This window comes from Aspergillus glaucus (assembly GCF_001890805.1).
Source record: "Aspergillus glaucus CBS 516.65 unplaced genomic scaffold ASPGLscaffold_13, whole genome shotgun sequence".
NCBI classification, from domain to species: Eukaryota; Fungi; Ascomycota; class Eurotiomycetes; order Eurotiales; family Aspergillaceae; genus Aspergillus; species Aspergillus glaucus.
This window is the reverse complement of record NW_019170465.1, coordinates 191041-217419: the sequence shown is the minus strand read 5'-3', so window position 1 is coordinate 217419 and position 26379 is coordinate 191041. Positions and strand designations below refer to the sequence as shown.

General features: G+C 49.0%; 14 protein-coding genes across 14 annotated transcripts; 9 read left to right on the top strand and 5 right to left on the bottom strand.

Annotated features, from left to right (window-relative positions):
* Positions 1 to 1990: 1990 nt before the first annotated feature.
* On the top strand, positions 1991 to 2835 carry ASPGLDRAFT_26639 (pre-mRNA-splicing factor ISY1; the record flags this gene model as incomplete). Its single annotated transcript, XM_022543583.1, has 2 exons — positions 1991 to 1993; positions 2083 to 2835. The coding sequence occupies 2 exons, from the start codon at positions 1991 to 1993 to the stop codon at positions 2833 to 2835; spliced, it is 756 nt and encodes a 251-aa protein (XP_022399721.1).
* A 111-nt stretch (positions 2836 to 2946) lies between these two features.
* ASPGLDRAFT_441931 (putative GTPase MTG1) lies at positions 2947 to 4279 on the bottom strand. Its single transcript, XM_022545976.1, has 2 exons — positions 3889 to 4279; positions 2947 to 3817 (listed from the first exon to the last, which is right to left on the bottom strand). Exons 1-2 carry the CDS (start codon positions 4156 to 4158, stop codon positions 3059 to 3061), a joined length of 1029 nt encoding a protein of 342 aa, XP_022399720.1. The 5' UTR covers positions 4159 to 4279; the 3' UTR covers positions 2947 to 3058.
* Positions 4280 to 4519: 240 nt separating this feature from the next.
* On the top strand, positions 4520 to 6783 carry ASPGLDRAFT_67309 (uncharacterized protein; the record flags this gene model as incomplete). The annotated part of the gene is made up of 4 exons (XM_022549118.1): positions 4520 to 4956; positions 5085 to 5178; positions 5234 to 6165; positions 6219 to 6783. The coding sequence occupies 4 exons, from the start codon at positions 4520 to 4522 to the stop codon at positions 6781 to 6783; spliced, it is 2028 nt and encodes a 675-aa protein (XP_022399719.1).
* A 120-nt stretch (positions 6784 to 6903) lies between these two features.
* On the bottom strand, positions 6904 to 9651 carry ASPGLDRAFT_128809 (phosphatidylinositol 3-kinase VPS34; the record flags this gene model as incomplete). Its single annotated transcript, XM_022540832.1, has 2 exons — positions 6904 to 9538; positions 9593 to 9651. The coding sequence occupies 2 exons, from the start codon at positions 9649 to 9651 to the stop codon at positions 6904 to 6906; spliced, it is 2694 nt and encodes an 897-aa protein (XP_022399718.1).
* Positions 9652 to 9895: 244 nt separating this feature from the next.
* ASPGLDRAFT_83038 (uncharacterized protein) lies at positions 9896 to 13091 on the top strand. Its single transcript, XM_022550198.1, has 5 exons — positions 9896 to 10367; positions 10427 to 11278; positions 11336 to 11504; positions 11910 to 12226; positions 12290 to 13091. The coding sequence occupies exons 1-5, from the start codon at positions 10064 to 10066 to the stop codon at positions 12979 to 12981; spliced, it is 2334 nt and encodes a 777-aa protein (XP_022399717.1). The 5' UTR covers positions 9896 to 10063; the 3' UTR covers positions 12982 to 13091.
* An 831-nt stretch (positions 13092 to 13922) lies between these two features.
* ASPGLDRAFT_36488 (MARVEL domain-containing protein) lies at positions 13923 to 14575 on the top strand (the record flags this gene model as incomplete). The annotated part of the gene is made up of 4 exons (XM_022544694.1): positions 13923 to 13985; positions 14036 to 14195; positions 14263 to 14450; positions 14507 to 14575. 4 exons carry the CDS (start codon positions 13923 to 13925, stop codon positions 14573 to 14575), a joined length of 480 nt encoding a protein of 159 aa, XP_022399716.1.
* A 455-nt stretch (positions 14576 to 15030) lies between these two features.
* ASPGLDRAFT_129063 (LCCL domain-containing protein) lies at positions 15031 to 17043 on the top strand (the record flags this gene model as incomplete). The annotated part of the gene is made up of 2 exons (XM_022540850.1): positions 15031 to 15548; positions 15603 to 17043. 2 exons carry the CDS (start codon positions 15031 to 15033, stop codon positions 17041 to 17043), a joined length of 1959 nt encoding a protein of 652 aa, XP_022399715.1.
* A 33-nt stretch (positions 17044 to 17076) lies between these two features.
* On the bottom strand, positions 17077 to 17486 carry ASPGLDRAFT_36486 (uncharacterized protein; the record flags this gene model as incomplete). The annotated part of the gene is made up of 2 exons (XM_022544693.1): positions 17077 to 17280; positions 17349 to 17486. 2 exons carry the CDS (start codon positions 17484 to 17486, stop codon positions 17077 to 17079), a joined length of 342 nt encoding a protein of 113 aa, XP_022399714.1.
* A 445-nt stretch (positions 17487 to 17931) lies between these two features.
* Positions 17932 to 18363, top strand: ASPGLDRAFT_48351 (uncharacterized protein). Its single transcript, XM_022546885.1, has one exon. The coding sequence runs from the start codon at positions 18056 to 18058 to the stop codon at positions 18308 to 18310; it is 255 nt and encodes an 84-aa protein (XP_022399713.1). The 5' UTR covers positions 17932 to 18055; the 3' UTR covers positions 18311 to 18363.
* A 1320-nt stretch (positions 18364 to 19683) lies between these two features.
* ASPGLDRAFT_58816 (uncharacterized protein) lies at positions 19684 to 20311 on the top strand (the record flags this gene model as incomplete). The annotated part of the gene is made up of 2 exons (XM_022548348.1): positions 19684 to 19959; positions 20020 to 20311. Exons 1-2 carry the CDS (start codon positions 19763 to 19765, stop codon positions 20309 to 20311), a joined length of 489 nt encoding a protein of 162 aa, XP_022399712.1. The 5' UTR covers positions 19684 to 19762.
* A 413-nt stretch (positions 20312 to 20724) lies between these two features.
* On the top strand, positions 20725 to 22013 carry ASPGLDRAFT_36484 (putative serine/threonine-protein phosphatase; the record flags this gene model as incomplete). The annotated part of the gene is made up of 3 exons (XM_022544692.1): positions 20725 to 20980; positions 21039 to 21730; positions 21783 to 22013. The coding sequence occupies 3 exons, from the start codon at positions 20725 to 20727 to the stop codon at positions 22011 to 22013; spliced, it is 1179 nt and encodes a 392-aa protein (XP_022399711.1).
* A 477-nt stretch (positions 22014 to 22490) lies between these two features.
* On the bottom strand, positions 22491 to 23883 carry ASPGLDRAFT_36483 (uncharacterized protein; the record flags this gene model as incomplete). Its single annotated transcript, XM_022544691.1, has 4 exons — positions 22491 to 22574; positions 22633 to 22721; positions 22788 to 23183; positions 23868 to 23883. The coding sequence occupies 4 exons, from the start codon at positions 23881 to 23883 to the stop codon at positions 22491 to 22493; spliced, it is 585 nt and encodes a 194-aa protein (XP_022399710.1).
* Positions 23551 to 25030, top strand: ASPGLDRAFT_128823 (uncharacterized protein; the record flags this gene model as incomplete). Its single annotated transcript, XM_022540836.1, has 2 exons — positions 23551 to 24040; positions 24300 to 25030. Coding segments are annotated over 2 exons (1221 nt in total), but the record flags the coding sequence as incomplete, so codon positions are not given.
* Positions 25031 to 25049: 19 nt separating this feature from the next.
* On the bottom strand, positions 25050 to 26073 carry ASPGLDRAFT_48347 (uncharacterized protein). Its single transcript, XM_022546884.1, has one exon. The coding sequence runs from the start codon at positions 25963 to 25965 to the stop codon at positions 25207 to 25209; it is 759 nt and encodes a 252-aa protein (XP_022399708.1). The 5' UTR covers positions 25966 to 26073; the 3' UTR covers positions 25050 to 25206.
* Positions 26074 to 26379: the final 306 nt, after the last annotated feature.

Below are 26379 nucleotides of genomic sequence, written 5' to 3'. Positions count from 1 at the left end.
CTTGTGGAAGACTTGCAGCGTCAAACCCAATCCCTGGAGGCGGCAATGGAGGACCAGACCGCTGAACTTCAGAGCGCGCTCCAGACCAAGCAACGTCTCCAGAATGAGCTCGAGGACTACAGGAACCAGCGGGCGATCGACATTGAAGACAAGGAGACATCGATGGAGCAGACGAGACAGAAATACCAGCGTGAATTCTCGACGCTGAACAACGAGCTCGAGATGGAGCGTGAAAAGGTGCTCAATGCTCGTTCCGAAAACTCTCGTCTTCGCGAAGAACTCGAGGACCTCCGCAGCAAGTGGGACAATGAGGTGCTCAACAGCTCGACCTGGGCCAAGGAGAAGGCGCGCATGGACATTGCGCTCCAAGATGTGACGACTTCTCGCGACGAAGCCGTGGACGCCCACAACGAGGCCCAGAGCAAGATTGTTTCTCTCCTGTCCCAGGTGAGAAGCCTCCGTATTTCTGTCGACGATGTCACAGCCGAGCGAGACATGTTGTTCAAGGAGAAGAAGATGCTCGAGACGCGGCTGTCTGAGGCAGGTGAACGACTGGAGGACCTTGCCAGGGGCGAGAGCCCATCCATGCGCAATGCCGCTAGCATGGACCGTGAGCTGCTCGAGCTCAAGTCGAAGCTTGCCCAGCAGGAAGATGTGTCTGCCGCCGCTGTTGGCAAGATGAGACGTGCCGAGGCCTTGGGCACCGAGATGCAGAAGGAGGTCACCGCCGAGAGAGAGTCGAACGCCCAACTCTTCAAGGACAAGGCAGCCCTGGAGAAGCAACTCAAGGAAGCGCAGCTTCGGTGCGTCGACCTGGAAACCAAGAGCTACTCGACTGGTAGCCAGGACGTCCGCTTCCTGCACAAGCGAATCAAGGAGCTGGAAGCTCACCTTGAAGAGCAAGAAAACAAGCACACCACAGAGCAGCGCTCTCTGCGCAACATCGACCGCACCGTCAAGGACTTCCAATCCCAGATCGAAAGACGGGACAAGATGAACGCTCAGCTGGAAGACGAAATCGGCAAATCCCGTGACAAGATCGAGCGCCTCTTGGCAAATATCGAAGAACTCCAGCAGAGCGACTCCGAAACACAGCTCCTCGTCCGTCGCTCGGAACGAGAACTCCGCGAAGAGAAAGAGAAGAGCTTGAGGATGGAACGTGAGTTGGATAGCTGGAAGGGTCTGTGGGGTGAAAGGGGGAGTGCCGTTGGAAGGCCTATGCCCGCCTTCAGTGATGTCGGTAGCCGTCGGGGAAGTAATGGGGGTGATATCCCACAGAGGATGCCCAGCAACACGAAGGGATTCCTGTAAGGGAATGCTCTACATGACATGAACGGTAGTCGGATAGGGTACGTGATGGTTGAGAGGACAGCGCTATCTCTGATTTTTGCTTTGCTTTATTAATGTGTATATGTTACGATGCCTGTGATGATCTGTTTTTACTTTTTTCTTATTTCTGTCGATCGGATAATGGTGAATGGTGCATTTTGGTCATCTATAGTCCTGGAGGCTGTCTTGTTTAGGGATTAATGCCGAAGGGTCGATTTATATTTGATGTTTCTCCATGTTTGATGATTTCATAGCACTATTCTCTATGTTTTAAATGTAATTATTTATGTTCAATGAGTTCTCATAGATCTCGTGCTCATTCTAAACAGCCTTGGTTGCGTCGGAGTAACGTTAGAACCTCAACCGTGCAGAAGTTTTTCTCCTAGTCTATCAGACCTCAAATATCAATGTATTAAAATACCTCAACAGGCCCGTCTAAATAACCTAAACCATTTATAAATATCCAAGACTCGTTAGACGTTAACGGCCCGCGCGTCAATCATTACCCGCGCGGGTAAATTAACGCTGGTTTCCCGACCTACGAGCTGTCAAGCTTCAGGCTTCAAGCTCTTCGGCACGAAGTTGTCGTCTCTACAACCTTCCTCTCGCTCCGCGACGCTTAGAACCCTTTTCGGCGGATTCACTCAGACAGCCTTTCATCATGGTTAGTTTACCAACCCGAAAAACCTCTCCAGCTTGTCCCCCGAAACCCGTTGTTAGGAAATCACTAACCATGTCGCTCTCAACCAACAGGCGCGTAACAGCGAGAAAGCGCAATCGATGCTCTTCCGGTTCCGGGCCCAACAGGCCGCAGATCTGGGCATCATCGACATGGGGCGAACCCGTCGTCCCAAAGCCATCACGACGGTCGATTCGATTCCCATGTGCGAGAAATGGCGCGGCCAGGTCCTGAAGGAAATTTCGCGAAAAGTGTCCCGCATTCATGAACAGAGTCTCAGCGACTACCAAATTCGGGATTTGAACGACGAGATCAATAAGCTTATGCGCGAAAAATGGACGTGGGAGATGCAAATCCGGAACCTGGGCGGGCCGAATTATATGCGAGGCTCGGGTCGCGTGTACGATGAGGAGGGAAGGGAAATACCAGGCGGAGGGAAAGGGTATCGATATTTCGGTCGCGCTAGAGATTTACCGGGTGTGAAGGAGATGTTTGAGGCGGCGGCTCGACGGGGTCGTGGGCCGGCGGAGGAGGAAGGTGAACAGCGCGGACGGGGTGGTGATATCGCGACTAAGAAGGTGGACGCGAACTACTTCGGATACGGATTAGATGAAGAGGATGGTACCCTCCTGGAACACGAGAGGCAAAAAGAGGAAGAAGCCATGAAACATCTTCGCGGCGAAAAAGAAGATGGTGCCGAGGATGGGTGGGAGCCTCTGCCAGGTGACGCAGGAGATGGAATGGAATGGAGATTGCCGTCTCTTGAAGAAGTACAAGAAGAACTCGTTGACCGGCGGAGGAGACGGCTTTTGGACAAGATCTCTTGATACATTCGCGGACGGAGGTGTTTCAGGTCGCTTTTTATTTTGTTCTTTTCATCTTACTGGCGTCACGGGTGTCAATTCTCATTTTTTCGCATTGGGTACTTGTATACGTTCATGTTTTTGCTATTTTCATAATGTGATGCATTGACGGGAAAGGCAAACAAGGCCCCTTGATGATACCAGCGCAATGTTCGTCCTTTTGTACATGGAACCCCTTTTTTACAAATTATTCGGATCCTGTGTCCTGTTGACCTCTCCCTTTCTTCGCCATTCTATCTGCCTTCAGCGCTTGAGTTATACTGGTTGCTGACTCGGTTAATCCCTCTTGACGTCGGTACTGTTCAGCCCGCAAATCATCCAAGATGAACTTTCCGAGCTCGCCAGACCGCCATTTTTGGATAAAGGTCAATGCTGCAAGGTCGGTGTTCGGAATTCCGCCTTTGGCCAGAAGGCCGGTATACCGAGCGAAATTCTCGAGGAGAGAACCGATCTCATTTGTTGGTTCAGACCACCGCTGATACGCCCCCTCATTATGCAGATTGATATGGTATAACAAATAATCTGCCAACGTCAAGGACGAAATCACCGAGTCCTTCACACATCCGCATAGTGCTAGTTTGAGCATGTTCTCTGCATCCGGGACATATGGCATAAATACACCTGGAGTGTCCAGCACATATACATGAGAACCGCTCTCCCTCTCAATTATCTTGATTGGTGTTCCGATTTTCCGTGTGACACCTGGTTGACCCCCAGACTGTGCAGCCTTGGCCCTTTTCACGCCGTAGTTGCGCAGACCATTGATCAACGTCGATTTACCAATGTTCGGCATTCCAACCACCATGACACGGCTCCCAACAAGATTATCCGGCCCTTGCGCATCGTCCCGGAGGTGTCTGATTATAGGACTCATGTCTCTTCGGGAGGACGAGCTGACGAAGAAGACGGCGCTGGTGGGGTCGAATCTTTGGATTGTCTTTTCGACCTGCGGGGAGAAATGACTGTGAGATCTATGCACCAACCACTGGACTAAGATGGGAAGTTTTTTGAACTTACCTGTTGCCGTACAGGAGGCTGAGGGTCCGCACCAAGATCTCTCTTGGTGTATACAACCAAGCGCCTTGTGCTCCCCAGTGCCTCTTCAAACATGGGATTGATCGAGGTCACTGGAACCCTGTAGTCGCGGCATTCGACGACATAATCAATAGAGGACAGCATATTTTTCATCTTATTCAACCCAGCCCGATGGTGACCCAGGTAGTATGACCTTGGGATAGATCCATAGTGGGGAAAAGTCTGGCGCGGAATGAACTTCGCTGCCATCATAAAACAACAACCGTTGAGAGATGATTATATGGGATCAATTGAAATATGGGACTAGAACTGACGTCCATATTAATTGACCTGAACTCATACTCAAATTGAGGAAATTCCCAAGATTTCGAAAAGCTGGTGGGCAGAAATGGAAAGCGGAAGAGAAGGCGGTCATGAAAGCCGTGGCATATTCGACATCCCTTGGCATCATCGTCATCAATCAATCATTGTACTGACTGAGGGCTGCATTCGGTTTCAGGATGATGCCTTTGCTAATTGACTGCTAACAGAACCAGCTCGCTTGGTTTTTATCCTTGAATAGCCCGCAAGGGGTCTATATCGAGGCGTGTGTGTTTTCTGAGGGCACCCCGCCATGTCTCTGATCTCAGCATTCCGACCACGCTCCACGCGCAACTCGTCTGCTCGGCACAGATCCCCCTTAAGGCGGAGGAAGAACAAGAAGCGAGGCGACTCAGAAACAGATGCACCGGAGGATGATGCCCACTCTATCATCACTCCCTCCAAGCATACCCCGAAGCCATTCCGAGTGCTGCGGGGTTCAGTGGCTGCTGGCGGTCCTCTACGACCTTTCAGGCTGGTGAAACAAGATATCATCAATATTCGTCGCCGATATAAATCTGACTGGACTGTTTTCAATCAACTGATCTTTGCTAGTGCCGTGTACGTCTTCTTCACGAACCTCTTACCCGGCATCACGTTCGCGAGTGATTTGTATGTCTTGACCGGGAAGAGCTGGGGAACTATCGAAGTCGTATTCAGCACAGGACTTTGTGGCGTTATATTTTCTCTGTATGTGCTTTTGTTGTCGTATATTCTTGCTCTTCTTTCTGTAAACTTTTTGACTTTCGCTGTCAACATCCATAGAAGCCTTTATTAGTTATAGTATTCCGGGAATAATGCTGAGTATGGACCTTCAGATTCTCTATCCAGCCCTTGACTATCCTTGGTGTCACCGGACCTTTTTCCGTGCTAGCTGAGAACATATACAAGCTCTGCGATGAAGCGTTCAAGGTGACCGTCACCAACTCATTACCGTACTACTCTGTCTGACACTGGTCCTTGGCAGATACCATTCTTGCCTTTTATGGCCTGGTCACTGATCCATTCCGCCTGGCTGCATTACATATTAGCCATCATCAACGCCCATGACTGGACAATGCGCTATGTGACCACATTCGCTACAGAAATATTTTCTCTTCTGAATAGCATCATCTACTTCCACAAAGCCATCCAAGAGCTCGAAAGAGCACATTCGGACCTCTCGCTCGCAGCCTTTCTGTACGCCATCATCGGCGCGGTGGGAACAATGCTCTTTGCTATTTTCCTCTCCACAGCAGAAAGCTGGCGGCCTCTGTTCCATCGCTACGTTCGGACCCTTCTGACCGAATATGCGGCTGCGATATCCATCATCCTTTTCATTGGCCTGCCGTATGTAGGCGAACTGGCACGGCTAGACAAGATGACTCTCCCAGTCAGTGAAACCTTCAGACCTACGTCTCCAGATCGGGAGAGATTCTTCGTTGAGTTCTGGAAGCTACCGGTCCCATGGATCTTCGGGGCTATAGTCCCGGGAATCATCATCACCATTCTATTCTTCTTCGATCATGAGGTTAGCTCTATTATCTGCACGATTGATCGATACGGAACTCGGAAACCTGGCGGTTTCGCGTGGGATATTATCCTACTAGGCACTACAACTGCTATTTGTGGGATTCTGGGTATACCACCGTCCAATGGGCTATTACCGCAGGCTCCTCTACATTCGGAGTCTCTCATGCATGTAAAGCAAGAAACCTCGACGATTATTGTAGATGGCGAGGAGAAGACGCAGACTCGCGAGGTTAAGCGCGTGTACGAGCAGCGCTGGTCCGCATTTTTGCACGCAGGGGCGATTTTTGCATTTGTTAGCCCGCCGTTGATGAAGGTTCTGGGCTTAACCCCGACGAGTGTACTTGCGGGATTGTTCATGTTTATGGGAGAGCAGAGCTTATCGGTTAAGTAAGTGAACACAAAACTCTCTTCGAAGCAGGAAATAGGAGCTAACAGCCCAGCCCCATCCTATACCGCGCATTCTATCTCCTCACACCACCATCCGAACTCCCACCCTTACCCTCAGCTCTATCAAAGAAAGAAAACAGCGACATGGAAGACAATACAACCATGCGAAAACCCTCCTACATCCCCATCCACATCTACACGATCTTCCAGATTGCCATCACTGTCGCGATCTTTATCGTGACGTTGACACAAGCCGCGCCAGCATTCCCGGTTCTGATTATCCTCCTCGTGCCGTTCCGGTTACTTGTTATGAAGCGCTGGTGGCCAAGGGAGGTTCTTAGGTTTGTTGATGCGTGGGCTTGTAGGGAAGGGACGCCGGAGGATGATGAGGATGAGCAAGAGAGGAAAATTAAACCACATGAGGGAGATGTGGATGCTAGGAATGGGCAAGATGCTTGGGATAGTCGAAATGAGATGTTCATTGCTGGAGAGTCGCCTAAGCATGACAGGTTATCTCATGAGATACGGGCAGCGGGAAGCGATGATGCTGGTCACGATTGGATCGAACTTGATGCTTATCCGCAGGTGGACGAGGAGATTGGAAGAAAGGGCAGGTAACCAGCGATGTATTTAGATTGTGGTGGTATGCAATGTAAATGATTCCTACATGGGTATCAAGAATCTAAGCCTTTGCGCCTTACAACAAATTCACGTCAATATCCCAAAACCATAAATACCTCACGCTCTCCACCCCTGCACAAAGTCATGAATCCTATCAATAACCACACCAAAGATAGCATTGACGCTATCACCAATAAGCTGTTCAAAATGCCTTATAGCCTCTTCCTCAGTCATCTCCAGATGGAACCTTTCCTTAACCTTCAGAACAGCCTTATCCGGTTCAACCCGTATATCGGGGATATTAGCATCAACCATCAGACTGAAAAGGTTGAGAATAAGGTTCGCAGACTTGCGCAGTGTTGTGTACGCGGTGAAGCAGTACTGCTTGAACTGGAGATAAAGAGGGGACGTGGTCCCGCCCATTCCCTCTACCATCTCCTTGCAGAGCTTCATCATGGGTGCAAAGGGTTTGGGATCGCGACCGAGGATGAAGCCAAAGTCCGCGTGGAAGAAATGACCGTCCGGTGCGAGGAGAAGGTTCTCCAGGTGACGATCTCCTACACCGAGAAGGTAAGTGATCACGCAGTACCCGGCGCAAGACTTGATGTAGGTATCCATGGTCTCTTTGCGGACGCCAAGCGGCTCATGGTCGTCGGGGTTGTTGGCCTTGAGGTAGGCGAGGACGGATTTGTATTTGGCGGAGACTGCGGAGAGGGAGGTGGATGGTATGAACTGGACAGCACCTGCTGTTGAAGTGGTCGCCAGGATACGGTATGGTGTGAGTTTGAGGTCCAGGTTCTCCTTTTGCAAGAGACGGTCCATGAGGATGATGATTTGGATAACGAGCTGGTCCTGTCGAAGATCATCGCCGACTTTGAAGAGGATTGGGTATCTACGCCCGTCGGACGTTTTGAAGGTAACATTTAGCGGAGAAAGAGACGACTTGAAAACGTTGGATTCGTCTGGGAAGCAGCCGGTCACTAAGACATCAGGATCCAGTGGCAACGGCAAAGGCGGATCTATGTGAGCAATGTCGTTTTTCGGGTCCTTCAAGTACCTTTTCAACTTTTCGATCTTCAAAGGCCGGGTATCTCGAGAGAATCGAATGTCTTTGGCGATTTTCGAGAGAACAGCGACAAGTTCACCCTGGCGTAAAAGCGTCTTCCTGTTCTCTGAATGGACTTTCTCCAGTTCTGCCATGAAATAGTATTCCACACGAGCGAAGAGCCTGCGCTGTGCTGACAAGGTTCCCGGGCCAGCGTCATCGCATTCGACCATCAGATACCAGTGTAGGTAACTTCCAAGTTTGAAGTTGTTGGCAGCCCGCGAGATAAGGAAATTGGCCAAAGAAGAGTCATACGCTGTATCTTGTAGATCTTCATCAGGGCTGTCTTCGTATTTCAGCGCTTGGACTAGTTGCAGAAGGTATAGAAGTAATTCATCATCATCAGCCTTTCGAAGTCTTTCTACAGCGTAAGAGCGAACTGCAGCATTATCGAACGTAGGACCAAGAAGTTCCAAGGCATCGTCGACATCAATTTCTGTCCATTTCGGAAGAATGTCCACTGCTTGTTGGGATTCTCCAACATCTCGCCAGTTAACCGACTTGACGAATTTGGTAAGTGCTCTCTTCTCGCGAGCCAAAAAGTATCTAAATCTCCAGATAAGATCCTTCTCTTCGGCGCTGAGATCCTGTGTTGGTTCATAAGAGAGAATGGTGTTTAGTTCATCGCGGATCTTGGGGTTTGGCTTCAAGTCACGGTCCATAATACCGGTGCGATGACTGCGAATTAATCTTCTGTGTTTATCCTCGCACGGGTTCCCTGTCTGACCTAATTCAGGATCATAGATCCTAATGACAGCCTCACCACCCTCAATCCCAGGGCCGAAACGGACTTCCGGAAGGGGCTTCAATGCAGCCTGGTTTGCAGGTGTATTTTGAAGATGCGCCGAAACGGGTGGCGGAGGATATTGATAGTCTGTCCAAACGATAGGATGATCGAAGCGTGGAAATTCAACGTATAGAACGAAATTTTCATCGTCCGTATCTTGATCGGACTCGTCATCATCCTCATCGTCTTGCGCAGTCTTTTGCTTCGTAGCTTTTAGACGGATCGCCCGTTTCCTCGCAGCCTCATCAGCATTCAGCTTGAGCTTCTCCAGCTGTCGGAAAACCATCTGGTCCATCCAGTCGATCCGCGGTATTTCGCCCATCTCGTGTTTCTTGATCAGGACCTCTACTCTTTCCAGCTCCAATTCCTCCACCGACGGACCTAACGGATCGGGATTTTGGGCCTTGCGTCGCTTCGGAGGTGGGCTCGACGGAGTGGTAGTCGACGACATGCCATCGGCAGCTTTATGACGATAGATCTTGCATTTCTGCCTCCCCGTCTTCAATTTACCCTCGTCATCGAATATCGGGATAGTTGTTCCACCAAACGGGATGTAATGGCCATGTGCCCCTTCGCCGGCAAATGGGGACAGGTCCCAGACCGTGATAGTTAATTGACACTTGGACGGAGCATCCTTGACCGACATTGGCATCTGCATCCACTCATTCCATACCCGCCGGGCCTTGAACGCCTTGTACGAGGTCTGTACCGGTACTCCCAACGGTTTCGAATCGGACCATAGCTGTGCCGTAACGAACAGATCGGAGACGGGATTCTGGGATGAGCCGATATGTCGCAGCTCCGGCTGTTTCAGCAAGACGGAGAAGGGGATGTTTTTCTGCTTTCCTTCCAACGAGCCACTGTACCAAGTTAGCGAGTTATCCGGTCCTTAACTCATCGGAAAGCTCACGGACATTCTGACGTGAATTGGGAAGTCCACCTGCGTGGAAGTAGCAAATGTAAATGCCTCCATCCTTCACTCGAGGCTTTCTGCTGCTCACACCGTCATTATCTGGTCTTCGACTGCTCTGGACTGGGGAGGTCGCTGAATATCATATCAAGCGGAATGGGCTACAGCTGTCCAGACGGTCACTGATTGGCTGCAGTGCCGCGATGACGCGGGGGTGGGAGACGTGATCACGTGACGGTTATCGCAACGCGTGGAACGCGTCGCAGATCGAAAGTGGATAAGGTGATTTGGACAACTCGAGAGTTCTGCTCGAGTCAGAGCTGTTGTTGTTGTTCTTCAGTTTGGAGTTGGTTCGTTTTGATTATTCTACACGCGAAGACTGGCGTGATTATCTCCGGTCATTGTCTGCTGTGTATCACAGCCTCGTCGCTCGCTCGTTCCGTTTGACTAAACCGCGGGAGGAAAAAAAGTTAGCATGGCGCGCGCTATCCCTACAGACGACGTTACGGACCGATCTTCGCCAGAGACAACTCGCTCGGATAAGGAGAACGATAAAGCATCGGCAAGGAACCGTAAGAGAGACAGCATGGCCTCGAGGCCCAATACGAATAAGCGACAGCGCCTCGCGGATCGAACATCGAATATCCAAGGCAGCACGCAGTCACAAGTCCCGTCGTCGCAAGCAGACCGGAATAAGAGATACTACGATCCGGATCAGGATGAGACTGAAAGAAGATGGCTTCGGAAGGGTCTGAGAGACCTGACGCGGGATCTCCATGGTAATGCGATTGCCCAGGACCTTGTCTCTTGGTGATCTTGCAACTAAACTGTGGTATAGATTCACGTAGCGAATACCTACAGGCCGGGAACCACGGAATTCGAGATACCGTCAAGAAAGCGAACGAATACTTCGACCATGTCAAGCAGACTTCGGACGCCACGATCGACTCCCGTCTTCTGGTCAGTGCAGCGGATCTATCGTACAAGAAAACAACGCAACTCTCGATGGGTGATGCAACAGCAGGCATCGACGTGGACGAGTTTGTCTCGAAATGCATAACGTTTATGCGCCACGGCCCGGAAGACTCGCACGCTATGCTCACCAGCAGTACCCAACGTTTCCGCCCCCGTGCAGCCGGCAGATCGCAAGTAGACCCGGAAGCTGATAGTGATGAGGAGGATGAAGGAGATGCTATGAATTGGGATTGGCTTGGCCGTTCGGCTTGTTTCCAGCACAACGCTCGACCGTCCGTATCGGGCTTCTTGCTGGGTCCCTTGTCGGTCCAGAAGCGCACGCGGCAGCAGACTCAGCGGAAAGCTCGAGAGCGTATCGATCCTTCGCAGGCTGTTCGACCTCAGGAGCTTCAAGAAGAGGATCTTGACCGACAAGAGACATCCAACCTGACGACCATGTGCTCGAAGATCAACAAATTGCTTGCCACAACACAAGAGCAACGCATGGATATAGTGGACCGAATCCTAAGGCAGATGGAAGACCCTAGCGATGAGGTAATACACGAGGTGATGGACAAGTATGATATTGCCGATGATGGCGGCATACCGCTATTTCTCTTCTGCATCAACCCGAGGTCATTTGGGCAGAGCGTGGAGAATTTATTCTACGTTAGCTTCTTGGTGAGAGATGGCACAGTGGGTATTTCTTTCGACAGCCGGGAATTGCCAACACTACGTGAGTTTCCTCTTTACCATCTAAAATTGGACCTTAGCGCTAACATATTAACTCTAGATCCTACTAAACCATACGCACCAATCGAGGCTCAGAAGAAGGGTATTCAGAAGCACCAAGCCGTCTTCAGCCTTGATTTCGATACATGGCAAGCTATCATCGACCTGTATGACAGAAAGGACTGCATTATTCCGCATCGTCAAGAAGAACAACAGACCAGACGTGGTTGGTATGGTTGAGATGGGAAAAATCGGAGTAATGGCAGGGGTGATTTATGAGCGATACCCTTATGAGTGTTATAGATATGTAGATAATACGCTTGCTTAATGGACATATGGATATACGGTGATGCTCTTCTGTTGCTATGTGTGTAGTCCGCGCCAATCGCGTACAAGCGCGCAATACGTCATACTTAGAAAGTCCAGGTACATGGCGACATCACAAAACTCATGATCGCAACAAGATACAACACACACTTGCATGTAAATTTACGTTTACTAATTGAATCCTGCGCTTCGAATCTGCTCAGGAATACCTGTCACATTTCGCATATTTTCTGCCGCATTCAGCTGAAGCCCCTCAACTTCCCAACGTCATTCCTACCACCTGCCATCTTTCTTCTACCTACCGCCAGTGACTTTACTTCTGAAGTACCTCATTTCGAATTATTTTTCAAGACCTTGAAGCACGTGCCTAAGTCCAAGCCGTACCTGTCGCTCGAAGCTCCCGACGAGGTACCCGCCATCGACTACAGTCGCGGCAGCTCTCTAAACACGACAGATTATATTTTACCTGTTATCAAGCTCAGAAATTGTGCCATCATGGCTAACCTCTTTCCGAACATTCCAACACAGGTTATGGTCATCCGCAATGTCACTCCGGACGTGGTGACCATGAGCCTCCCTTTTGCACGATTCGGGCGTCTCAAGTTCGGAGCGCGGGGGACATTAGGTATGTATCCCGATTGATTATTGATTGATATCAATTTACTAATGTATCCTCGTCTCATAATAGTCAGGTTAGCCTCCGGATCCGTTGCCGTGTTCTCCCCCGTGTCATTCACGCCAGAAGTACGAAAAGCGGTGGACTCACTGGGCGGGAAGCTCAAATACATTGCCGCGCCGGACATGGAGCACCATCTGCACATAACATCGTGGAAGAAGGAGTATCCGGATGCCGAGGTCATCGGACCGGAAGGGTTATGGGAGAAACGGCAATCGAACCCGGAGTTCAAGGACACACCTTTTCATCATGTCTTCACGAAGGAAAAGAACAACGCTCAGCAGAAGATTACGGAGGAATTCGACTCCGAGTTTGAAGCTGAATACGTGCACGGCCACGGCTCGAAGGAGCTGGTGTTTCTACATAAACGATCGCGGACGCTTATTGAGGCGGATCTTCTCTTCAACCTGCCAGCCAGGGAACAGTATTCACTGACGAACGAGGCGGCAGACTCTGGGATTCTCACGAAGGCGGTACACCCATTCTTGTCGGCTACTGGGGATGCGACATGGCAAAAGCGGTTTGCATGGTATGTTCTTTCTGCGAATGATCGGAAGGCGTTCCGGGAGTCTATGCAGAGGATTGATAAGTGGGAGTTCAATCGGATCATTCCGTGCCATGGGGATGTGGTTGAGAGTGGTGGAAAGGGGATATTCCGGACAGTGATGGAGTGGTTTTTGGATTATGATAAGAAGGGACTATAACTAGTTTGACATATTCTACTTTTGTACTGTAATATTCAATGGCACTTTCTCTCGTCCTCCCATTCTGTAGGGCTGAGTCAGTGGATATTCAAATGACGTCATGCGAGGAGTATTGTTCCGCGGAGCCTCCGGTAAACAGACACTCACACAATCATTGGGTTATTCTCCCATGAAATCAGAGCAAACAGCGCAATGAACGAGTCCAGAATATTCGACAGATGTTATGAATCAGACACAGCCACCTACCCAAAACGGCAAATCGTGGCCGAGCCCCAATTCTAGCGATGATTAGCTGATGCCTGCGCCTTACTCTCAAGTGGCCGAGTTTACGCCTAAAAGGAAGCTTTGGCTTTGGGTCTATGGACTAGCTATTGGACGCTAGTGGATGCCGCTAATGTAGAGCTATGGAGCCCGCTAGCCTTAACTGTTCTAGCTGCTATGGGTCTATCGGTCCACATGATTTGCTTCTGCAGTCCGTCACATTGTGCTGTACTCCGTAATGTCATTGTACGGAGTATATGCCCAATACATTAATGCTGAGTGTCGTACTCTGTGTACTCACATGGTAGATGGAATTGAAAATGACAGTAAGAAACAGCACTTTGTGGTACAGAGTACGTATTTTCTATATACACAGTAAACAGACAGTGATCGGACACCGACTCGACGATCCTTCCTCCTCGGGATGACGGGAAATCGGCCAGAAGTTGGGCAACCGCATTAAATGGTCTGTGTTGGGCAAATAAAGCCGCAGATCATGGACCACCATGCAAGATTTTAAGCGGTACGTGTGAATGTTTTGGTCTGACTTTTAAAAGGCGTCGGTCCTCTGGGCTTTTCTGTTCTGTACTTTACTCCTGCAGACTCTTGATCCTTTTGTTCTCGACTGAGACACCTGCATATACTCCATCTGCTGTCAAATCGATAAACACCCCACCATCATGCCTGTGATCTCGCGTATTGTGTCGGTCGTGCTTCGCGTGGCTGAGATTTTCTTCGGTGCTGTATGTATAAGTCCCTGCTTTGAGGTCTTAACGGAAAACTGACGGTTTAGATCGTTGCCGGTATCATCGGTCACTACCTCGACAAGCTCGACAACATCGATCCCTGGCCCCAGGCGAGATGGATCTACACTGAAGTCGTCGCCGGTGTCTCGATACTGCTGGCCCTGCTCTGGTTGATTCCTTGCTCGTTTGGCTTCTTCTTGTTCCCAAGTACGTCACCAGTCTGGTTCAAAATCCACCCACCGATTGCAGAATGCTAATATGAACTCTCCTATAGTTGACATTATCCTCTCCCTCGCCTGGTTCGCTGCTTTTGGTATCCTCGTCGATGCCATTCACCAGCTCAACTGCGGAAGCATCTGGCACTGGAACAACTTTTTGAGCGGTGACACCTGTGGTCGCTGGAAGGCTGCTGAGGCTTTTGCTTTCATCTCCGCCTTTGTCTGGCTCGTTTCTGGCATTGTGGTGCGTATTCTCCCGGATAATGTTGTGATGGTTTTCAGGGAATTGACAATAGACAGGGCATTTGGTTCACTTTCCGCAAGGACGGCTCCACCGGTCGTCGCCGCTGGAACCGCTCTGCTGTCTAAACGTAGTACCGTGTCTGCGATCGCAGATTTCGGTTCAGTGTCTAGTGAGCGCGAATCGACGTATAAACACCGAACATATCCAACGACGGTGCAACGGTCCTATTGGACCTGTGTTCCTAATATCTTGATATAATTTGCAGCCATATTCGCCGACCTTTATGACTTTATCGGTGGCGCTGTGCTGGACAGGCAATGGTTGATAATTGATGATTTATGTTGATACCCCTATGACATGCTGATGATGATGATTCGTGGCATGTAGGTGGCAGTTATTGTCGCTCGTTATGTTAATGTTAGATTTAATCTTAATATGATATTCTCTTGTTTACAGAGTAGAACAGAAGAAACAGAGTCGTAGATGGAGAGGTGGACCGCGGCGATCTGACTAAGTCCCGTCTCTCCTATCGCCGCGTCCGGGGAATTCTGACGACTGCCATAACTCAGTTCACGACAAAATGCGACCAGGAGGTAGTTCAGGGCAGAGTTCATCGTCTTCATCATCATTTGAAAAGACTCCCCGCGAACCCCAGGAATATCCCCTGGAAAGCCTGGACCATGATTCCGACAGTAGTAACTTCGTGGCGGTTCCTCGCGAGAGCTTCGATTCCGCCAGGCTCGGCGACGAGGAACACAGCTCAGAGCCTCTTCTTCCAACGTTTGTTCAATTGCCGCGCCCGGAATTGAAAAGAGAAGAGCGTTTCCAATGCACAGTGTCGGGGGTGATTAACTGGGCGAAAGGCCCACCGCAGCCGCGGAAGTATCAGATAACGCCTTGGCTGCGGCGATGGCAAACCGCTCCGGGGCGGTTGATTGATCGGTACTGTCCTAGTAAAAGGGCGAAGATTGGGCTTCTTTTTTCTGTTGTGATTGTGTGGTTTGTTATTTTTCTTTCGGTTATACATAAATCGGTTAATGGCATCGACGTGCCTGGATATGGAAAACCGGTTAAACTTGCATGCCACGATAGACTTTGGTGAGAACCCTAGTTCCACTGCATTTGCAGGATTCCTTGGCTTACACTTGACAGGTCTAGTTCGACTTCTTGTGGAATTAATGGCGACAACTGTCGTCCCTTTGACAAAGAGGGATTCGCCTTCCGCTGTCCGGCAGGCTGTTCGTTCTCCATGGTGCTAGAACCATACGTCGTGGGGCCCCAAGAGATCAACTACCGGAGCTTGGTCGTTGGAGGCTCGAATGGCAGTGATGCGGGCGTCTATCGTGGCGACTCGTTCATCTGTCCGGCAGCATTGCATGCTGGGCTTATTTCGGACCAGCAAGGAGGCTGCGGTATCCTCCACCGTACAGGCGAGCAAAACGATTTCCCAGCTGTGGAAAAGAATGGTATATCGAGTCTGGGATTCTCCTCGAATTTCCCTCTCTCTTTCACCTTTGATAAGGGCGGTGCACCAGGTGATGCAGGTATCGACTGTCCAGATCTCCGGTGGTCACTGTTCACCTTTGCTGTAGCGATCACTACCGTGCTCTCACTTTGCATCTCTTCGCCTGCGGCCTTTTATACTTCTATCTTCTTTATTGTATACTTTCAAGTGGGGCTGTCTTCGGATCCTCCTGAGTATCCCAATTACTATGAAGTCGTATCGACTGCGCTGGGTCGATTCCTTCCCGCTGCTTTTGGTGGGTTCGCTATATACTACTATTGCGTTCGACAAACACTGGCAGGACTCGAAGCCCACTGGGACAAAACAGTCCTATGGCTCGGGGCTTGCTGGGTTGGAGCTCTGAATACCGACACATTCGACAAAATCCCAATTTCCCGTCTCACGCCGCATGACATCCAACAGCAACCAGGCGCAATCCCGGCCCTAATAACTATTGTCACCATCCTCGTTGCCATTGTCATCACCCAAGCCATCGCCTTCCGAAATGAAGGACGAATGCCCAAAATGCTGGGCGTGTATGGCGTGTTGGTCGCTAGTGTCCTAATTTTGCTGGTCGTACCAAACATGAACCTACGAATCCACCATTACATCCTCAGCTTACTCTTCCTCCCGGGGACAACCATCCAAACCCGCCCTTGTCTCCTCTACCAAGGCCTCCTGGTAGGTCTATTCATCAACGGCATCGCCCGCTGGGGCTTCGACAGCATCCTCCAGACACCAGGAGCTCTTCTCGATGGGGCGCAGCTTGGCTCGCCTCTCCCTGAAATTGCAGCGCCTTTGATCATGTCTAGCCGGAACATCCTTTTCAACTTACCAGATCTGCTTGCGGCAGATGCTGAAGGGATCAGCGTGTTGGTGAACGATGTCGAGAGGTACCTTGGGTTCCGGGAGGAAGACGGGACGGTGGATGCGTTTAACTGGACTAGGCAGAGAGAGGGGGATGCAGAGTACTTCCGGTTTGGATTTATCAAGTTGAACTCGTTGGGAGGCTTTTGGTATGAAGATTTTACGGACCCGGTTATTTGGGAAGGCGACGGAAAGTGGAACGAGACATTTCCTCTTACTTAGTCTGAATACCTGTATCTCACTAGTATACATAAATCAACCAAATTCATTAACCTCCTCCGGCAAATTCGCCATCTTCTTCATCCAACTCGGTCGTCGCGCTGCCTGCTTCCCAGCTTCCTTCTCCTGCTGCATACCCTGTGACATCTGTTGCATCCCCTCTTTCATCCCCTGCTGTAAACCCTGCTCACTCTCCGACGTCCGACGTCCATCCACGCCCATCGAGGATACACTTTGTCGCTATCAACCGCGCACACACATCAGCCACGATCCAATTCCATGAGGCCTGGGGGACAAAGGAGTAGTACCTGCATAGTCGGATCCATCGTAGCAAAATCTCCCTGATAAGTCTCCTGGCCGACTTGGCGTGAGGGATCCTCGTCGGATTGGGATTGGCTGCTGCCGGAGCGGGAGCGGTAGTTTCTTGGGTTCATTCGGGAGAACATCTTGCTGATTGGGAAACTTATAATTTGGACTTAGTGTGAGGATGGAGAGATTGATAGTATAGTCTATGGGTTTGAGAAACTAGAGGTTATATACTTGTGGTGGCGTTTGTTTGATGGTACTATGCGGGGGAGATGAGCGCATTATGATACAGGAAACACAGAGAGTTCCGAAAATAAAAATGAGTTTATTGAATTTCCGAGGACACTAGTATTCATGAATTGCATCTCCTTCGGAAGGTCTGCTGTTGATTGAAAAGCTTGCGCCACGGTAGTTCGACGACAATACGAGGCAAACTTCGTTTCCATCCCGACCACCCTCAACAGATAAAATGACAGAAATTATGGTTACCTGCACACTAGTCCTATTGTGACGCAATAGTGAGAATCTTTATTCTGATGTTGAAGGCAGGCATCAATAATATAGGCATCCTCGAGAAAGTCTTTAGGACTAATACCAACAGAAAGACAGCGCCCAAACGTTCCGACGAGAAAAACACCTCACAACAAGCGCTAACTCACAACAACATGTTCTTCTTCGATTAAAAGAAACTACTTGTCGAAAGCGCTACATGCCTTTTTGCCTGAGCCCAGGTACAGGGCATCCGTTCAAACGGGGTATCTACAGGATCAGGAGACTGATCCAAGAGGACTTAGCCCTGGCTTGTGAAGAGATACAGGACTTTCACTCAAAATATAGGACTTATTTCATGAATTCTGACAAGATCCTTCAATCACGTAAGATCATGCGTGTTATGAACCTCTACTCTGATTTGGAGCATACTCGGCCTGAATGGCAACTATGCAGGCAGACCATCGATGTTTGACATAGGTGGCTTGAAACAGGACAGCATTCAGCCCCTTAGAGTTCATGGTACCGTCAGCTAAAGCATAGAATGGGATGGCGAGGGTGCAGGTCACTGGTTCTATTAAGTGGAAAGAGCAACTTTCTGTCTAGCTAGCTTCTACTACTAGCTGAGCTAGCTTGAGGAAATCCACTGTCTTATGGATGAATCTCCGCGTCTTGCTATGACGTATAGTGATGCATGGAATACTAGCTTTCTTTGTGGGCTGTTTCGGTTGGTCCCAGAAGAACGGGAGGTTGATCGGAAGCAACCATACTACTGGTAATAGTAAATGAAGGTGACGTTTTGGGGTTGAGTAAACATAGTTCTATACAATTAGTAAAGACGTTTGCATCACAACACCCTTGATCGGGCATCAAAAACGCCAGAAGGCTGTGTAGACGACTGACAATCAACTAAAATATGACCTACAGAAAAACAACACCAACTATTGAAACCGACATGGGACACTCACAGAAAAACGAATTTCTACTCGCCGAAGTCCAAAGACAAGCTTTTCAAATAACATCTACGCAACAAACCATACAAGCCCAAGACCGTAGAATCCACGAGAATGCCAGAGAAATAGCAGTCCTCCGTTCCTACAAAGATGAACACCTCTCCACTTACCGTGCATCTTACTTGAAATCATTAGCTGCATTGAAACCAGATTCACCCAAGCCCTGGGCCTCCGTTGAAGACGATATCAATGATACCAGAGAGATGTTCCGGGAGGACTTGACCAAAGCATACATTGAGATGGTGACGTTTAATTTACGATACAGAACTAATTTCATAAATGCCAGTATGATACTTCATGCGTGTCATGAATCTCTATGCTGATCTGGAAGGTCTTCATCAATGGAGAACTAAGCGGCAACTATGCGAGCAGGTCATTGAGCATTGGCATCTTTGGCTTGATTATGGGCTGCCTGAAGAGGATGATCCGTTTCGGAGCTCGTTGTATGTTCAACTGAAAAATAGGTTCGGGTGGTGAGATGTAATTCGTTCTTTGAAGTATGGAAGATAGTTGTTTCTGGTTTGTTAGCTACTATTAGCTTATACTATACTGTCATTTAATAATCTAATTGTTATCATGTCTATTCATTGTCTAGTATTAGAAATGACCTCTCTATCGATCTTCCTCCAGCCGATTACTGACGCAATAATGAATACCTGCATGTGTTTAGATGTCGGAGAAGGTCCAATCGAACCATCACAGTTTATCGGACAACCCTTTCGGCCAGCAGTAGGCAGTGCCATGAGTCAACAAGTATCAATAGAGGCCATGTATAAAGACTCGTTTTAGCACCTTCACACCAACAGAAACCTCCAACCCGCCGCACCAACACTTTCTCTTCTCTAATTGTACTCTCCCGACAAAGTATCACCAGCATGTCCAACACAGAAGAGAATTAACCCGTAAAACCCGACATGGCATCCCTGATTGCAGAGGTCCGTAATCAAGCCTCTCAAATAGCATCTATGAAGAAAACCATCGAAGCCCAAGACAACCAACTCAAAGAACACGCCAATGATATCACCCTCCTCCAGCCCTACCGCGATCAAGCCATAGCCGATCTTGAGGCTCTCCTAAATGACCCTCTCGCTAATATGGGTGAAAAAGACAAGTTTCTCAGGCGCAAGCCCAGACCCCCGCCCAAATAATCCGTTGAGGCGGATATCAGCAGGATCAAGAGACTGCAAGACCATGACGGGATCTGGAATGAGAATGAGGTCTTCTGGGGAAGATATGGGCTTTCGATCGCGAGTGCGGACAGTATCCTTAAGTCACCTGAGGTTATCCGTTTATTAAATTTCTACGCGGATCTGGAGTGTCGTCCTGCTTGGAGGATGGAAAGGTCGGTTTGTGAAGAGACGAGTGAGAAACGGGTGGATTTGGTTAAATGGGAAGCTCTGGAGGACAAGAGCCCATTTGAAAAGTGGGACTACCAATTTTTGAAGACGAAGATGGTGTGGTAAGGGTGTTATGGCTCTATCAGTCTCTGATTAGTGATGTGTACTTTTTTATATATTGTGATGGCAGCAACCCTTTTTGAACCCTGTTGAATTAGAGCAAATTGCAGTCTACTAGTAATATTCAGACAAATTCAATTACAGCGATCAAGCGGTTTCCATAAAACCAAGATATATAGTTGTTCGCTAAACTGTCAAGCAATTCTACTTTATATCATTTAGCGCGCGCTATCCCACCGCCCCGCCAATCGATATGCCCTCCGGCCTCCACAAATCACATATCCACCGACTCATTCCATGTCGAGCCTAGAATGCTCAAATCTATTCAACTCTTTGGATCTAGATTCAGATCTCCGATATTTTGTTTCATTTGCATACTTCTCCTCGTGACATGCTGGATGTGGCAACGGGATACAACCATGGACCAGCAACCGAACGGGCATTCATCTCCGCTGCACGATGCAACCATCGAACAGACGAAAAACATGCTTGAAAATATCTCTTTATTATCGAAGACTCAGGACCATACTGGCCATGATGATGTTACCAATAAGCCGCTTCGAATTGAATCATTGAATCCCGCGTTGTTGCCCGGTAATGACGCTGCGACAACGACCGCAACATCCCAAAAGAGGCTGATCATCATCGGCGATGTACATGGATGCAAAGCTTCGTGTAAGTACCCGGCATGCATTTAATCCCCCGGCTTTAGCTAATTGTACATATCATTAAGTGGATGCACTGTTGGAGAAATTATCATTTGCACCCGATCATGATCATCTTATCTTCACGGGGGATCTTATCAACAAAGGCCCTGACAGCCTCGGGGTAGTCGATTTGGCACGGAATTACTCTGCTTCCTCTGTACGTGGGAACCATGAGGATCGGATTCTGCGACTACGGCAGGAGATGATGGCACAGAGCGAGGAGTCGTCGAGTACTGAGGATGAAAGTGAGTCAGAGGAGGAAGAGGAAGAAAAAGAGACAGGAAAAAAATCAGACAAGAAGGAGGATAAGAAGAAAGAGAAAAAGGAGAAAAAAGAAAAGAAAAAAGAAAAAAAGAAAGAGAAGAAAGAGAAGAAAAAAGACAAGAAGGATAAAAAGGACAAGAAGGACAAGAAGGACAAAAAGAAGAAGGATAAGAAAAATAAGAAAGGAAAAGACAAGGGAGAAGGTAAGGAAGCCCGTGAACGCGACCTGGCACTCCAACTCAGCGACGATCAGGCGCAATGGCTTGAGTCCTGTCCGATGATCCTCAAACTAGGATGGATTCGCGGCATGGGCGAGGTGGTTGTGGTGCACGCAGGCTTACTCCCGGACATTGAGTTGGAGAAGCAAGATCCGTGGATTGTTATGAATATGCGGTCGATCAATTTTGATAAGAAAGAGGTGCTCGATTCGCACCAGGGGACTATGTGGGCCAAGGTATGTCTCATGCAACCAACCATAGCGTCCAGAGTACTTATTCTATACGCAGTTATTCAACAAACACTACTCAACTGTGACGAGCAACAAGGTTGACTCAACAGTGTCCACGATGACGGTCATCTACGGCCACGACTCAAAAACTGGCCTTGCCATAAGCGATTATACCAAGGGTCTGGATTCGGGTTGTGTCAAAGGCGAAAAACTTTCGGCTTTGGTGATCGAAGCCGGTGGGAAACAGAGTCTTGTACAGGAGAAATGTCGTGATGATGTTAAAGAGTAGGGAAGTTGAATCCGATGGTGAATAGGTAAAATTATAGACGATCTTGTATTTTCTGCCACTAATTTTGAGTCTGAGAACCTGATATCGGTTGTGATGATTGTACTACGTCTGCTGTGAAGGTTCTGAGGTCATTCGCAACGCAGGATTTGTACAAAGCCCCATGCATTCTGGGCTTATTCCACGTGCTCCACCATATGAGTCTGCGTCTTGTACATGTTCAGTGTTCCCTGTTTGGCTTTCTTTTGCACTTCCTCGCTTTCGTGCTGAATATACTTCTCTGGGCGCTTCGTGCAAATTGCATCCGGGTCTCTGATAGCGAATAGGGAGGGATTGGGGCGGTAGTAGGCCGTCAATTTCTTCCAAGCTGCGGTTGGCTAGAGGAGCGCAAGTTAGCCGAGTGCTCTAAACCAGGCTACGCGGGCATCCAGTCTCATTGCAATGGTTGTCTATCTAACTTTAACATCACAACACAAAGATCTAAGGCAGGGTGTAGCCTCCGTCAATGACGATGTTGGATCCTGTCATGTAGGAGAAAACGTCACTTGCAAGGAATACATAGGCCTAAAAAGGAAATATTAGTATGCGACATTTTCAGACCGGGATACCGGACGGGACTTACCCCCTTCAGCTCGGCGGGATCGCAGATTCGGCCTCCCGGGATCATTCCCAACCATTTGTCGAAAAGTTCCTTTGGCTGCTGGGTCAACACTGGAATACGAAGTTAGCTTCTATTCAACCTTTCCTCTTTTCTTGGCCGGAGAAAGAAGTACTTACTCTTTGTCATCATAAAGCCGGGAGAGATGCAGTTCACACGGGCAAAGTCTGTCCACTCGACAGCTAAGCTCCTTGCAAGGTGCACGGCCGCAGCCTTAGAGGCATTGTACGCAACCTGCGTCTGAGGGATGTTGACCAGAATGGAGCTCACGGAAGCCGTGATGACCAGATTGCCTTTGCCCTGTCTCTTAAATATCTTTCCAGCAGCCTGCGCCGTCCACATGACACCATCGTAGTTGACTCGGTTGTCCCGAGCCCATGTCTCTTCGGTATACTCGAGACAAGACGAGTTGGTGCAGACACCCGCATTCGCCACAACAACGTCGAGTCTGCCGTTGCCAAATTCCTCTGCGATCTGATTGATGGTGGCAGCAATCTGGTCGCGCGAGGTGACATCTGACTTAGGATACTCCCTTTATGCTTGCTTTTGTTTTTATATTAACCCTATCTCGAAGTCGATGTTATAGTCGATTCAACGCCCGGAAACACTACATCACCAGTGCAGACACTGTCTCCAACCTCGCCAATACAACTTGAAGAGTCACTTGCGGCCACCGAACCCGCTATAGACTCGTCACCCCAGAGCGTCGCTCCAGAGAAAGACCAGAACCCACCCACTCAACCCCAGTCAGCGGCAATTGAACCGACCATCCACTCAAGCCCACCATACCATGACTTCCATGCTGAGCTCTTGCTTCCCCATATCTCTCCGAGAGCACAACGAGACTCTTCTCACATCTGTAATTACCAGGCAGGCGTTGCGGAAAACCAATACGACCGTTACGAAGTTGCATTCTTTTTGCGTTGTTTCTCTGAAGGACCACGCCGGTGGATGGATTTATTTGCCGGTCAACATTCGTACTTTAGCCAACACGTGGTGCAGTTCGCACACACGAGCACATTAGTTCGGTATGCAGCATGCGCAGTTGCGGCTAAGCAGCTCGGTCAAATGAATGACCCGATATCGAAAATCCGGCAAACGCACTGTCAAAGGTTGATGTTCAGGGCATTCTCCGAGACGACGCTTGATTTTCTCTGGTACGGGGCAAAATACTACGAGAAAGCAATCCAGCTACTCACCAAACAACTCTCCCATGATGACCACTCTATTCCTGGTCTTTCGCCTTGCTGCATCTACCAAACTGGCTTGACGCCCGTGAGTAATGATCCTAGCTTCCATAACGAGCAAGAGGAAGCCGCCTCCGTCTTTCAAGTTATAGCCGCGTGTATTCTTTGCCAATATGAGGATCTTAGTGCCACAATGAGAGCTTGGTCGGGCCATATAAATGGCATCTACAAACTATTGCAGTCCCATATCCACGCTGCCTCGCTCCCAATCTCCTTTCCAATGCCTCTACATGCACCCCAGCCTATGAGAGCAATTGAGGTATCGTCCTGGTTTTTTTGCGTTTCATGATATGTCTGATGCATGTGAATTCTCGCCTCCAAACCAAAATAATTTGTGATCGGAATCTAACTTGATAACAAATTTTTCTCGAAAAAAGTGTAGAGTGGACACGCAGAACCTCTCGATGTGGTGCAAAATGGGCCTTCCACTTGATGATATGGGACACTTTGTTGTAAACTATGCTGCTGAAGCACATGCTGAGGCCATTTTTTTCAAAGTTCTGGTGAGACAATTATGCCAACTGGTCAATCTGGAGACAGGAGACGCTTCCCAATGGACATGCATGGAAGATGAGTTCAATCGGTGGTATGACATGCTGCCTCCGTCCTTCTCTTGCTCCATCGATTGGCCTTGTTCGGTAGTAGTAGACGATGAACAGACCTCTTCTATGAAGGCTACATACCACGAGTCTTGGTTTTGCAACGATTTGTGCGCTATAACTATGACGTTCTATCATATGGCTCGCATGCTGCTGTTGATCCATCGCCCTGTAGATGTTTTCCTCATGGGACAGCCCCATAATGCGCTTGATATATTATCTACTTATCATTCTCTGCAACGGGAGCTTCGACAGCATGCGATGAAAATCATTCCGATAGCGCGTGCAATGCCCGACGACAGAGTACGGAAAAACTTGCTACAACCACTTTACACCGCGGGGCGGTCTTTAGTCGATACGAACGAGAGACAGGAGCTGCTTGATTTACTCCTTCAGGTTGAAAGTGACTTTGAATTCGCCACAGAATATCATCTGAAAGACCTATCAAGGGAATGGGGTATCCCATGGCACACGCAGAACAGGATACGAGTTGATGAAGAATGTCAACGAGCATGAATTATGGTTAATAATGGAAGTATTGCTGGTCATTTGTGAATTACAAAATCAAAAATTGTATATAGGAGTACCTTAGAGTCATTGCATACGCAGAGATTTGTTCCGAAGTACCAATGAATTGACAAAGTCTAGACTCGATTCCTGCGCGATATTTCGATACCAAAAACATCCCCAAATTACCGCGCAGTGTATCCCCCATCAACAACAACATCCGCACCAGTAGTGTAAGTACTAGCATCACTAACCAAGTAAACATACAGCCCCTTCAACTCCTTCGCAACCCCATTCCTCCCCATATAATCCGACAACCCCGTATCAATATATCCCGGCGACACAGAATTCACCCTCGCAAAATCCCTCCACTCATTCGCCAGCGATCTCGCAAAATGCACACACCCCGCCTTAGCAACATTGTACGACGTCTGCTCCTGCGGGAAATTCGCTATGTGCCCCGACATCGACGAAGTCACCACGAACAAACCCCGCCCCCGCGCCTTAAAGTGCTCCCCAACCGTTTTCGCGCAGTGGAATGTCCCGCTCAGATCTGTCTGCACGATCTCCATCCAGTCCGCAATAATACCTTCCAGCACGCCTGCGTTCGCTGCGCGGCCCGCGTTCGCAATAAACCCGTCAATCTGCCCAAAGTCTCGTAGGACATTGTCAACTAGGGCCTTGGCGGCGGCGTAGTCGCGGATGTCGCAGTGGTAGGCTTGGACTTTGACGTTGTACTCTTTGGTGAGGGCTTCCGCGTTTTGCTTTGCGCTGTCTTCGCGGGTGAAGTAGGTGATTGCCACGGAGGTGCCCATTTCGGCGCAGCCGTGGGCTGCTTCGAAGCCGATGCCGCGGGGGCTGAAGGCGCCGGTTACCACGATGACCTTCCATTTTAGGCTGAAGAGGCCGGTTAGATTGTTAGCTTGAGGGATTGAGATGGGCATTTTGTTGGTTGTAGGAAGAGAGTGGTCAAGAGACAAAGACTGGGGTTGGACTTGAAAGTTTGATTGAAGAGGGGCTTAACGGGACAAGAGTCACTTTACTACCATCTTTATATATATTTAAGAAAAGAAAACATATCTCGAAGTGTTGCTCGTTCGCCAGGAAACCATTGTAGGTAATTGTATTTGGTAATTGTCCCGAGCTTAGGGCATGCCGCGAAAATTACCTTTCTTGGTAGCACCCACGCCCCACGACGCCAAAGATTCCGTATCGGGGATTCCAAGTTAGATAATAGAAGTAAGAGGTTTGGTTTATGACCAAAGATGACCTCCCCCCGCATTGAATGTCTTCTGAAGGATATAAATGACCTTCGAGGTCCTTTAAAAGGAGAGAGAAAAGTACTCAGACCTAACGAG

What these genes read in the sequence shown, in the direction of transcription:
- ASPGLDRAFT_48351 (XM_022546885.1), top strand. Translation starts at nt 18,056, where the DNA reads ATGCCTTTTTGCCTGAGCCCAGGTACAGGGCATCCGTTCAAACGGGGT.
- ASPGLDRAFT_48347 (XM_022546884.1), bottom strand. Translation starts at nt 25,965, where the DNA reads ATGCCCATCTCAATCCCTCAAGCTAACAATCTAACCGGCCTCTTCAGC.
- ASPGLDRAFT_83038 (XM_022550198.1), top strand. Translation starts at nt 10,064, where the DNA reads ATGGCGCGCGCTATCCCTACAGACGACGTTACGGACCGATCTTCGCCA. An exon ending in CCTGACGCGGGATCTCCATG is followed by an intron (nt 10,368 to 10,426) that starts GTAATGCGATTG and finishes ACTGTGGTATAG; the next exon opens with ATTCACGTAGCGAATACCTA. An exon ending in CAACAGACCAGACGTGGTTG is followed by an intron (nt 11,505 to 11,909) that starts GTATGGTTGAGA and finishes ACCTACCGCCAG; the next exon opens with TGACTTTACTTCTGAAGTAC.
- ASPGLDRAFT_441931 (XM_022545976.1), bottom strand. Translation starts at nt 4,158, where the DNA reads ATGATGGCAGCGAAGTTCATTCCGCGCCAGACTTTTCCCCACTATGGA. An exon ending in AGCCTCCTGTACGGCAACAG is followed by an intron (nt 3,818 to 3,888) that starts GTAAGTTCAAAA and finishes TTCTCCCCGCAG; the next exon opens with GTCGAAAAGACAATCCAAAG.